General features: G+C 41.7%; 1 protein-coding gene across 5 annotated transcripts in view; it reads left to right on the top strand.

The window, feature by feature from the left end:
* Positions 1-13,165, top strand: part of RORA (RAR related orphan receptor A) — a 1,262,587-nt gene that overhangs the window by 1,212,779 nt on the left and 36,643 nt on the right. For all 5 annotated transcript variants that reach the window (XM_045814466.2, XM_087859286.1, XM_087859285.1 and 2 more), the window contains one exon: positions 10,944-11,029. In XM_045814466.2, coding sequence (XP_045670422.1) covers positions 10,944-11,029 — 86 coding nt within the window. The remainder of the gene's footprint in view (positions 1-10,943; positions 11,030-13,165) is intronic.

Raw genomic sequence — 13,165 nt, 5'->3', positions numbered from 1 at the left:
TTGCTTTTGTTGGGAAAAAATGACATTTATTAGGTATTATACTCTGTGAATTGATGTTTAGTCTGATGTTCAGACCTTCTTAAAATAAACATGACAGTCTCTTAGCTTGGTCAGAACATTCCTTCTCCTCCTGCCTCATAACTACTACTGCATCTGCCTTTCCTACGAAGAAATAGCTACCAGCTCCTGCCTTCCCCCATGGGAATAGACTTGGAAACAACTGTGCTTCGGCTATCAGCAAATATTGTTAGCCATTCTCTGGTTGATCTTACATAATTAAGAATGGAAATGCTTCTTTAAAAAGCAAGTTTAAAGAGCCTGCAGTTAAGAGTCAGAAAAAACTCCTCAGGTCATGTGTCTGGTCGTTCCTATGCCTGGCTGAACTAGTTGTCTAAGAAAAACATCGTAAAAGATAATTGTCAAAAAAATACTATTGCAGGAGCGCCTGGGTGGCTCAGTCGTTAGGCGTCTGCCTTCGGCTCAGGGCGTGATCCCAGCGTTCTGGGATGGAGCCCCACATCAGGCTCCTCCGCTGGGAGCCTGCTTCTTCCTCTCCCACTCCCCCTGATGTGTTCCCTCTCTCACTGGCCTGTCTCTGTCGAATGAATAAATAAAAAAATCTTTAAATAAAAAATTTACTATTGCACTGCAATCCAGAACTTGACATATTGGTGGTTTAGATGTCACTGGCTATGTCCTAGAAATTAGAGGTGGAGAACCCTGAAGAATTTTTCTTCCAGGAGTTGGTCACTAATCCTTCAAGATCTTGCAGTCTTAATGTGATTAATATGACAACATCTACACTTCTGCTTCTGGCAAGTCTGAATAATTTGCTTATGACTTTTAATAAAAACCAGACCTTTCCCTGGCTTGTTGTCCAAAGCTCCATTCTCCCTATTAATTCTAGGGAGATTTTGTAAAGTGGGAAATAGCACAGAGGTGAAGCAGGGGATTGGGGCTGTGGGATAATCCTTCTTACCATCCTCACCCTGGGTCCTTGGACCGAGAAAGTTCTGGTGTCACCGACCTGTGTTCCCGTGGCTATGGAGGCATTGTCATTTTAGTCCTCTTTGGCATACTATGGAGGAATTAAATGTGTTTCGAAGGTTTAAAGTTACAAGTTATTTTCAATCTTCTGCCATGAATCCAGACTTGGTTTGATTAGAGAATTTTTTTTAAATGACATAATCTACTATTCAGTGCATAGTAACTGATCAAAAAACCAGTCCAAGCTAACGGAAAGAAGCAGTGGAGTCCTTGGCCTGGTAAACTTCGATGATGTAACCTGATTCTTGTTATTTTGACCCACTTCTGCATGTCTTCATCCAGCTGGTTTTTGTGGTAGCACCATTGGGGTGGGGAGGGGGGTCATAGAAATTGTACGATCGAAATTAGCAATCAACGACTGACTTTTTAGGCAGATGTTAGCACTTTAAGGAGTGTTCTGAGGCAAACAATGTTTTGATTGATTTATTCAGTAAACTGTGATGCCATATGCTAAGTATACAATGGATGGGGCTCATATGAAGCCATAGAGCAAATAGATTTATACAAATGTCCTGTTTGGTATAAGATCCATTTCTATGTCAATAGGTTGTTCTGTCCATGGGCTGGTGATTGAATCACCAGGTTGGTTTATTTTTGTAATGCTATATGTACCTATTAAAAAATAAATAAAAGCTTCTGCATTGAGATACCAAGATGGTACAATGAGGCCAGTCTGAGGTATGCATAAGCAGGTATGAAGTTAAGAGAGCTGCCAAATGGAATGCTAGGTGTGAGAATTTCAGGGGTAATTGTGTAAAGTAAGATTATTTCATAAAATGCAGCAGTTCTAATATTTTGGGCTAAGCAGAAACTAGATAAGATCTCCAGATTTGGTTTGGCTTTAAAGATGTTCTTCTCTGTTGTTGTGAAAAACAGACTTCGGATGATGAAAGCAAAGAGCTGACCCCATTGCTCACAACTGCAAGCAGAGGAAGATTTAACCTAAATGGGGTGCAGTTGTTCTTGTTTAGGGGAAAAAAGGAATTGGTATCTAGAGTGAGGTTGATCGAGAGTAAAGATTAGATGCAGTTGTGTGACAGATGACATCTTTTCGGCCTAGTATGGTCCAGAAGAATGTCAGGGACACACATCTGTTGTTGGAAAAGAAGTTATTAGGGGTTTACCTTGATCAGAATCTAACCAATTAGTGAAATAAAATGAATTCTTTTTCCTGCTAATAGGAAATGACAGTTAATGCACACGGAGAGACTCAAGAGAAGAATTTTTATGAGGTATTTCTGATCTTAAGGTCCTAGAAAATCTTCAGTAATTAAGTATTGAAAAGAAATGTCATTAATTCTAGAATCTTAGAGGAACCTTATCCCAACAGAGAAAAATCGGCCAAATGGCCAGTTACCTTTGTCTTGGTCCCTGATTGTATGTAACCCCGCACGTTCTCAACAACAAATATGCCTCAGTATTTACAAAGGTGATAGAGAGCTCAGATTAGGGAAGACAAAAGAGAGAGGTATTCGTTTTGCTGATATTAATGCCATCATCTTTTATGGAGTGAGCATTTGTTCAGTGTTTGTCCACTGGATGACTAAAGAGAAGCTGCTTCTCTTGCTGTTCAAGTATTTTATGCAAGGTTGATTTGGTTATCGGGCAGTTACCAAACGAGGTAAAAAGTCAGTTACCTTAAACCCAGGTGTTTTGTGCATTCCTGTGCAGTAGGAGGGTTCTCGGTAGAACTGGATCTAAACATCAAAGCCGTCCACTGTTCCTCTGTATGAAAAATCTGTCTTCTCCCTGGTTGGACAGAATTTCCCTGTCTAGGGACAGAAGTGCTCCTTTGGACTGGGCTTTTAGCAGAGATATGTATGCATCGGGGAATGTGAGTCAGGTTCTCTAGAAAGCTTAATCTAGTAAGGATAGGAACGTATTACAAAGGATTAATATTCAGTTCCCATTGTCAGACTACCTGCATATTCACAGAAAGCCACATGAGAAGATATGCCTGTCTTCCTTATTCTTCAGAGATTTCCTGCATGCCCAGCTAAGCTCTTTCTGAATTCATAGAGGGGATTCTGGCCGAGTGTTTTAACTCTTCTGCACTGAAGTCGTACGTGTATAAAGTCTTGAAGGAAATAGCCAAGTTCCAAAATTCCGCTTTTGACTTATTTTAGATTAAGTTTGCAAATGCTTGTTCTCTTGACTGTTAGAGGTGTGTTTATGTGTATGTATTTTGGAGGTACAGGCAATACTTTTTATTTAAAAAATCATTTTTTTAAAGCTGTTAAGTTTTCAGCAGAAACTACAATTAAAGAAGTAGGTGAGATACAGCAGTTTCGTCAAATACGGAGCAAGACTTTTTTTTCTCTTTTTAATGGGTCTCATTCGACAAGCTCCTTTGAGTCAGACATCAGCTTAATACCAAGGCTCAGAATGTCACAGTGTGACGTGTATGTTTATGGTTTAACATGTGGGAATCCTGCACTTTCCACGATGCCTCCACAAGACAGCACAAGCCCTGGTGAAAGTTTCGTTTTGGTGACTGCTTGTGACAGCTGCTCTGGAGTGGTGACTTCTCCATCTAACGTGTTCTTTTTTTTCTTGAGACTAAGATACGTAGCATCTGGACCTATTAGTCCCTCAGGAAGGCATTTGGGGAACCAACAATTAAAAAAAAAAACAACTAAGTCTAGCTAGCAGATGAAAATTACAGTTCTGTGTATTTTTCTTTATTCTCTTTGTGGAGGAGCCTGTTGTGGGTAGTGAGGGCACAGCGTCCTGGTCCTTGCCAAGAACGATATGCCAAGCTTCCTAAAGCTTCCCATTTATATAAGTCTTTTCATCTTCAAAGAGCTTTGCGAGCATTCATTTACCACCACCTGCCTGGGAGGTAAGAATTATTCCCATTTTATAGACGGAGGAAGTGGAGGTGTACGTAACTTGCTTGAGGCCACCCAGCAAGTGGAGGGTCAGAGAGAGACTTGGAAGGATTGCGGACTCCACTTCTTAGCTCAATCAGCCTGCAGCTCTTTCTCTCTCGTGTCATTTCCCCTTGGGAGCCCCAGATCGATGATAGTATAAATCTAAAGGCATCAAATAATCCTGAATAGGGAAGAGACACCAAGTCTGTCTTATTTGTGGCTGCCTCTACCATTGAAACTCTGGGAAATCCAGGCAGAGAGAAGCCGTTTCACCCTCCTGAGATTCACTGTCTGCATCTGTGGAATGGGGATGATAATACCCAGCGGCCTGCTTCAGAGCTGCTGCGAGCACCAAAATCAAAACACACTAATGAGAACAAAAACTTTAAAGTCTGTTAGAGAACTCTGCAAATATCAGACATTATTATTATCGTTGCCAGAAATGGCCACGAGGCTGCTGTATCAAAGGGGTAGGGCTTTTCTAATTAGGTGGCTAATTGCTTTGGTGATGTTCAGTGAGGATTAAGTACTGTTATGAAAGAATCCAGAATCAGTAGAAGGAAAGACTGTATCAGGGAAACATACTAGTATAATTAGTATATATTTAGCGGACACAATGGCAGAACACGTTGATGGCTAGTTTGGATAGTATACAGGTGGGACTCGGCCCTCCGCACCCCCCCACCCCCCCCAAGGATCATTGAACGTTCCTGGGCTGTGGGACATAGCCATGCTGTACCCCGAGCCATGTGTCCAGGACAACTGAAGGTGCCGAACTGTTCAAAGCCCACAGTCTCTTCCCCTCCCACCATGGAGATGTAAGGAGAGCACTCTGCAAATCCTCTGTGGCCCCCAGCAGCAGCCCTGAGAGAGTGGAGGAAAAGCATTTTGCTCCCTGAGTTGTTCACCGCTAGGACGCACAGCACCTTTGCACAGTATAAAGAAGGCACCGCCCAGGCAAGGATGGTTTGAAAAAGAGGTGCTTATCTGGGCAAACAAATTAGAGCGAGGCTCCCTTACTCTGCAGCGGGCTCAACAGCCAGGTGAATTTCAGCCCCTCAGCGGGGCCCTACTGGGCAGGGAACAGTGTCCTTGGAACCAGGAGATGGCCAGACCCAGAGGGGCCAGGAAACGGTAGAAGCCGGGAGCTTTGAAAGCAGCCCCGGGTAAGCAGGTGAAGCCTCCGCCGCTCTCCCCCCGCCGGCCTTGACATGCAGGCCCGGCCGCCCGCCGTCCAGGTGCCGAAGTCTTTAATACCCCAGCAGTTTTAAACTGGGGATAAAATAAAGTGACTAATCCATAAAGGACTCAAGCCATTTTACTGAAAATAAAATCAAATGCCTTAGGGTTTTTCTTTTTAATCTTTATTGGTTTTTCTGCTTACAAAAGTAATACATGCTGGTTGTAAAAAATTCAAACATTGGAGGAATATGTAACATAGCAAGTGAAAAGTCTTCCGTGTTCTCAGCCCTCCAGAAGAAAGACTGTCAACAGATTGGTGTAAAAGATAGTTGTTTTTGTTTTTGTTTTTTTAAGCAGTAGTTCTTGACGGTTTTTGCAAGACACACAAAATTACATAACATTCCTCTGTGTCACATACCCTCATGGCTGTACCCAAGGTTTGGCCATTTCCTGGCAAGCCAGCAGTAACCCCGCCCTGTTCAGTCCAATTCAAGAAAGTATATGGTTATGCAAGTGAGCTAGAGTGAAAGATATTATTGGGGTAACCGTAGGTCCCTATTAGTTTATTTTTTATATGAACCAATAAAAATTTTAATTTTTTTTTTTTTTACTATTATTAGTAACACATTGCTTGGGACACATACCACGACTGATTGCAATATACTGCTGGGTTGTAGCAGTTAAGTGCCAGTGTTGTAAAGGATTGCCGTGGTGGCTGGTAGGAACCGCCTGTCATATTATTTGGAGGATAAGCAGCTTTTCTCTATCCCCACTTTGGAAAGGGCTTAAAGTCTGCAGAAAAGAATTTCATTTCGCTATAAGGCAGGATTTCTTATCAACAATAACAGTAATAATAACTACTACTTACCGAGTGCCAAATATTTCTAACAACTGTGTGATGTGCATAGAGAGAGAGAGAGAGAGAGAATACATGTATACAGTAATCACTTACGTGCTACATCACTTATACATTGTATCACTGAATCTTCAGATATGAAACTGAGGCTCAGAGAGGTTAAGTAATTTGCCCAGCCTTTAAAAATTGTTAAACATTGGCGTCAGTCATCTTGAGGTCAAAAACTACTCGGAATTTTATAAAATGGAGAAGAATGGTCTAGAAGGTTGATGATTGCTTACAGTTATAAAGTACTAATAAGTAAGGTAACTCCCAGAAAGATATCTTGGTCTCAGTTCTGAGTAGTTATGTCAGTTAAACCAAATTACGTGTGCTGTGTCCTTTGCGTTCCAGGTTAATGGTGGCATACTGATAGCGGTGTGTTCCTGATGTTGTTATTGGAGCAATTTACCTTGGCTGTGAAGTATGGTGGGAAAAAGGGAAAAAAACTACTGAGTCAAACAAAAATGATAAAATGTGCCCAAATCCCAGCCTTACGTCTTCCTGGCTCTCTGACTTGGGGCAAGTTGTTTAGCCTCTCTGAGCTTCCGTTTTCTCATCTGGAAAATGCAGATGATGGTTATGATGATGATGACGGGAGCCCCTCGCTTGTAGGGTATCGGAGGAATGGCTGTCATGCCTAACACGTTATAAGCCCAAGTACATGTTGCATGTTATTGGTTATTAAAAATCCATTAGATTATCATGACATCACCTTTCACCCATAGAATGGGTACAACTCTTGTCCAATTGTATTTTTTAATTCTTTGGGAAAATGGGTATTTTCCTCTGGGCCAAGATATCTCCCCAAAAAAGGTCCTGAGGAGTAAATGAGGTGTTGAGAATGTCATTGTCCATGTTCCTGTCCCTTTTATAATTAAAAGTAAAAAGCCAACCTTTTACAGAAGTACAATGCTAAGCGACAGCCCAGCCCAAGGACCACTTGGCTAATTAGCACACTTGCTTCCAGGATTTCCTGACTCCCCGCTGCCACTTGTTGTCGGCTCCTTGAAACTGCAGAAATTTGCCTCTGCAGGTGTAGAGAGCGTGCTTGAATTACTTAGGGTGCATGAGAGAGCAAATTATTTAGGCAATAGAGCTGAAAATGTGGGCAAATTAGAATTTTTCATAGCAAGATTGTGCATTGTTAAGCCAATTCATGATTATATGCGTGTGTCTTGCTTCAGATATTCCGCTACACAATAAACCTCTTTGGGGCGATGAATATGTATGTGGACTAATTTAATCAATATACTTGTGACAGTAGTGGTGTCTGACAGAACTCATCCTTTGAAATTCGGGCTGAGTTAATGTGTGCAGTATATATATGGGCCAAGACTCATAATTTGTGTTAAAAGAAGATTATTTTGAAAAGAAACAACACTGTCTGTTAGAAAATGAAAAAAGCCTGAGGGATAGAAAAAGCAAAGGGCAAAGGGATTTTTGTCCTTTTCCCTCTTGTTGGTCTGAAAACTCAAATTTAGGGAACTAAACTGCTTTCTTTTTGAAAAAATATTGCAAGGCATTTTTTTTTTCTCGTTGATACATTTGAATTCTGTAAATTGACTACAAGGTGGAGGAAGTGGCTTTTATGCATTGTTGAATTAAATGGAAGGTTGAGTAAGTGCCCTGGTCCAATCTGCAAATGTTTGCTTTCTGGAAATACCAACACATGTGATCAGATCACATTCAGAGAGTTTGCTTTTTGGAGCAGGTGGATTTTAATCATTTCCTAAAGAGCACTTGCAACTGAAATTGTCTTCTGAGATAAGAGAGCCAACCCAGAGGGTAAGCTAGTTGAATAGTTTAATCTGACCAATCAGAATACTTGAAATTTGCTTTGGAGACCCCTCCCATCACCTTACCATGAGATTCCTAGCACAGCTTTTCTAATTCCCATTCTTTGGCCAACATTGTCCACAGGAGCTAAGCACAAACAGAGTGGGGGGTCAAAGGTCTAGGCCCATGGCCCCTGCTTGGAAATACAGGTCAATCTACAGTGAGTCCATTCATACTAAGCATCTTGGCCTCCATAAATCTTGGGAAATACTCTCAGCTTGAGTGCCCTCCAGATGCAAAGCCCCTGGGAGCAAGGCCGAGTTTGGGAGCCTGACTCAGGCCAGCAGTCCTATGCAGTGGTTGACCCCAAACGCTGGGTCTGTGCAACAGCGACCCTCCCGCCTTCCCCTCCACCACCACCTGCCGCCCCCGCAGCCAGGCCATGAGTCATTCCAAGGGTGAAAGTGCCAGACTAGGATCCCAGGGCCACCGCCATCATGAACAGACCCTTCCATGCCAGACCTCCCGATCACCTGCAGGCTTACAGCAGCCATGGGCAGGCATTTTGGTCCTGCCTTAAACATCGTCCTTTCACTTCTTGGGCATTATCCACTATGAGCCCAGGCAGAATGAACAACAAGCAATACATTATTTTCCATTCGATCTGGATAGTTTTACACAGTGTTCCCAGTATGGTCTGCCCAGGGCCTTCATATCTTATAAAGAACTAAATAGATGTGCTTGATCTCTCCATTGTTACCTGGAAGGAAGGTAACTCCTGAAAGGCCCAAGTTCAGTGCTGAGGTTGCTTTAATTGCCTCACATCTTTTTGATGCCGACTTAAACTACAGGGTTTAGCGAAGTTTGTCTGTGTCTGATTTCTGTGATTACGGCTTGAGGTAAGACATAAGCAAAAGCAGCTCAGTAAGTCTTTTTATTTCACATATAAATTTTATTTAATAGATGGTCCAAGTACTTTATGTTGCCTAATTATTCTATTCCTTAGGGGTTGGGGTGGAGGAGGCTGGTTCTCATTACAGACTAGTTAATTCCTGTGGGAAAGTCCAGGCCGTCACTCTCAGCTGATAGCACCTTTCAGAATGTCTGTACCACGGCTTGGCTTTTGTGTCTCGACAATGCTGGACGTAACTCTCTAGAACTACAGACAATATGTGACACAAAACTTGGCCTTGACTATATTAAAAACACTGGAGGGGCCATCAGTGTGAAGCATTGTTAGAGTTCAGATGTCAAAAAGAATTTCCTTGAAGAAATCAAACAGGACACTAGGATGAGGCAGACTTAGAAATTATCATTTTTGCTAAATGTGATCTTGTGACATCTTAAGCTGTGGAACTCAGAATAGACGGCATACAAAGACACCATTATTGACGTATTAGAAAGCTTACTCCTTATGGGAAATATATTGGATGTAAGATTTTGAACAATCTCTAACTCTGGACGGTGAACCTCACTGTGTCAACACTAAAAGTAATTGACATGAGGGCGCCTGGATAGCACAGTCGGGTAAGCATCTGACTCGGTTTCGGCTCAAGCTGTGATCTCAGGGTCATGAGATCTAGCCCCGCGTCAGGCTTCGCACTCAGTGTGGAGTCTGCTTAAAACTCTCTCCCTTCTCTCCCTCTCCCTCTGCCCCTACCCCCTGCATTCACTCACTCTCTCTCTCCCTCCCTCACTCTCTAAAATAAGGAAATAAATCTTTTTTTAAAAAGTGATAGACACGAAAAAGGACTCTCCTTCTAGAATAGCTTGCACTCCCTAAAAGTCACCACAGTACTTGCACTAGGCCCCTTGAAAGGAAGTTAGCAGGGACACGTGGTTTATAATGAGGTTAAATCCAGTAATTTAATGTATACTGTTTCTGAGTATTGAATGCAAACATCGCATCAAATCCAAAGTAAATGGCTGGAAATTATTCCAGGATGTGGGATTACACTGGAAGGAGGAGCGGGCTGTGCGTATATGTGTTTTACTTACATTGTGCAACATATTCCTTGGATAAGTCATTGCTTTGTGTAAGGCATGGGGCTAGGTAGGGACTATATGAAAATGAAGTACACTTATGCTCTTACAATTGTGTTTGTGTGTGTGATTTAGTAATCTGACATGATATCCATAGCAAGAACCACGGAAAATGAAACTTAGCATAATTGGAACATTCCAGGTTCACTGGTGAACATCGCCATCCTTTGTATACAGCTCAGTATTGGTCTTCTTTGTTTCACATATAATTTATATTTAATAGGTGGGCCAAGAACTTTGTTTTGCCTAATTATTCCTGAGGTTATTTTTTTTAATCCTTAATGATGTTCTTTCCAACCAACTGTGCTCAAGGTATATTGTGTTTGCTTAGAAATGTGCTTTGTCGTATTCGAGAACTTTGGTGTGATATCTATCAGTCACTGATTGGGTGGTCTTCCAACATGAGGCAGCTTCAAGTAATCAGTTGATTAGAAACATGCACACTGTACCAGGCAATCAGTTTCCAACATAAAGAACTGAGAAACTACAAATACTATTCGCCAGGATTCACTATTATTAAATTCAGATAGGCTGTTAACTTTATGGTTGAAAGGTTTTGATCGTACACAAATGGGCTGATTTTTAACACATGCCAACTACATTAATTGAAAACGATGATTAAGGCGTTCTTAACTTGCCAGCATATGTAACTTATTAATATTTAGAATTGAATCATTTTCCTAAGTAGTCTTGACTTTTTGGAATATATTTTTTTTCCCTACCAGTAGAGCTACAATGCTCAGCCAAGACAGATTTACGACCTTTTAAAAATAATGATGGAAAATGAGATCGGAGGAAACGTTTTAGTATCTGCTTTGCTCTGAGGCCTACACTGCGAGCTCTCCAGTTCTTGAAGGCTTTGAAATGCTGATTCCAGTCTTCTTGTGGGTTCTTAAACACCTTCTCAAATGACCCATTTTAATAACCCGAAAGCTATTATATAACGAGCAGCCATAATTTAGTCCAGGGCTCTAGGGGGACCCTCACAGTTCAGCAATGAATAGTTAATGCAGTATAATGTTTAGCAGGTTATTAGTTTTCACTATACAAATGCTGAACAGGGAACGCTTTTATAAGGTGTTTAAAAGAAAATGTAATTAACTGGTTGCGTGCTTCTGTTGCAGCTCAAATTGAAATTATTCCTTGCAAGATCTGTGGAGACAAATCATCAGGAATCCATTATGGTGTCATTACATGTGAAGGCTGCAAGGTAAGGCTTTTTAATTGTTGTTGTTTCTATTAATGTTAGAATGAATCTTTGTGATGTGACTTCCACTATGTCGACGAATTCAACTCCTCGGCATTTTGAGTGATGAGAGATGACAGGACAGAATAAATATTTTGGTGTGAAATTACAATTAAGAAAGTCATATATATTTTTATGTCTTCCGTCAAAATAACAGGAGGCTAGAGAAAAGTATTCGAGCGTTGCTTTTTTGTCACTTCCAATCCTAGAATTGATGGACCCGATGAACGATACCTTGGGTTATCTTTTTTTAAAAAAGAAATGACTCTGGATTTCTGTAGTGTCCCTGTTACAAACTTTATAAGAAGGTATTTCCAATAGTTCCATAGGAATGTGATTGAAGGTCTTATTGTTGGCATACATATGTTGATACTTCTGGCCAAATTATGGCAAAGCCATTGGAAAGAACTGGGTTCTGGTCCTAGTGCCATCACGGGTCCCTCTTGTTGTGGGCTTGTCTTAATCTTTTAGACTCAGTTTCTTCATCTATAAAGTGGGCATAACACCTGTTCTTCCTACCTCTTAGAATTATTCCAAGGATAGAATGAAAAGCTGTAAATAGGGGCGCCTGGGCGCCTTCAGTTGGTTAAGCGACTACCTTTGGCTCAGGTCATGATCCGGGAGTCCCAGGGTGGAGTCCCGCCTCCGGTTGCCTGCTAATCAGGGAGTCTGCTTCTCTCTCTGACCCTTCCCCCCTCATGCTCGCTCTCTCTCTCTCTCACACACACACACAAGTAAATAAATGAAATCTTAAAAAAAAAGAAAAAAAAGCTGTAAGTAAAAGTCCTTATAAACTGAAAAGTGCTGTTTAAACCTAAATATTATCCTTCTTACTGCTCTTGTTACTATTCTAATTATTACTGATGCCGATCGGGAGAATGCGTTACGGCACATGCATAATTTGGGAATGGAATAGAGATGTTTATCCTACTCATTCAAGACCTCCAAACCCAGATTGCCTCTGTTATTCAAATCTCAATTTATTAAGATTTAAATCCTCCTGCTTATATTGGAAGGGCCTGGAGACAGCTTATAGGATAAAACAGTGCAAAATAAACAGGCGAGAAGCTATTTAAACATGCAGGCGGCTTCTGAGACAGTTGATTGCCAGTGAACCAGGCCTGAATTAGCCCTAAGGCCTGTTGAGGCTGTGGCAAAAAAAAAAAAAAAAACCCAAACCACGGTTTGGTTAGCTTTCCTTCAGTGAAATTAGAAAATATAGTGTCATAAAATACAAAATCACCTTCAGACGCAAATAACTACTAAGAGACTTCAGGGAAATTTGCCTTGTAATTTCCGTAAGTCTTTGTTTTACTGTTAATCTTTGTAACGTGCCACTTGTACGTGTTCGGATGCTTCATAGTGATCCCGTCTTGGTGACACTCAAGCTTTCTGCACACCGCCAAACACACTTTTTGCTTTTTTAATCACCTGCCTTTTAGGAATAGGGGGCTTGCTACTTTAAGGGGATTTTATAGCAACCCGCAAGGCCTCAGGTTCTAGATTACCAAGAGAAAAAAAAATGATGTCCTTTTACTTCCTCAACTTGCCCTCCCTCAAAATTAATCAGTTAGGTAAATAAAAGTAAACAAAACAAAATCCACGGCCTGGCTTATGCCATCCTGGGACAACTGTCATCCCGTTGACTTTCAGAGTTAATTCGGCTGATGTGGCTGGGCACCTGTCGCCCTTCACCCTCACCCACTCTGTGTTCAGACCTTCTCGTTCTGGTACAAGATGGCGCAGCCTTTCTTGGGGAAGGGTATACAGACAGCAGTGGCCTCCCCGGCACCAGAGGTTCCAAGCAGACTTGACTCTGCATTATCACCTAGTTCTGTTCTTAAGTGGACAGGGTCCTGGGCATGAGCACGTGTCCCCTCACTCTGCCCCAAGAAACTGACCACTCTCTCTGAGTCTTCTAGGAATGCCACGTTTTAGGTGCCGACTAAAAGGAGCACCTCGGAACCGCGTCTAAGGCAGGGCCGGGGTGGGGTGAGGGCTGCTTGGCGTGAAATAATGCAACAGTTCAGAAAATTTTTGAACAACCTGCTGTTCAATCAAATCTGGACTGAGAACCGCTGGGTTTACACAGGCAGAAAC

Source organism: Ursus americanus, chromosome 36 (assembly GCF_024610735.1).
Source record: "Ursus americanus isolate L20-20 chromosome 36, mUrsAme1.1.p, whole genome shotgun sequence".
Classification (NCBI taxonomy): Eukaryota; Metazoa; Chordata; class Mammalia; order Carnivora; family Ursidae; genus Ursus; species Ursus americanus.
This window is presented reverse-complemented; position numbering and strand designations above follow the sequence as displayed.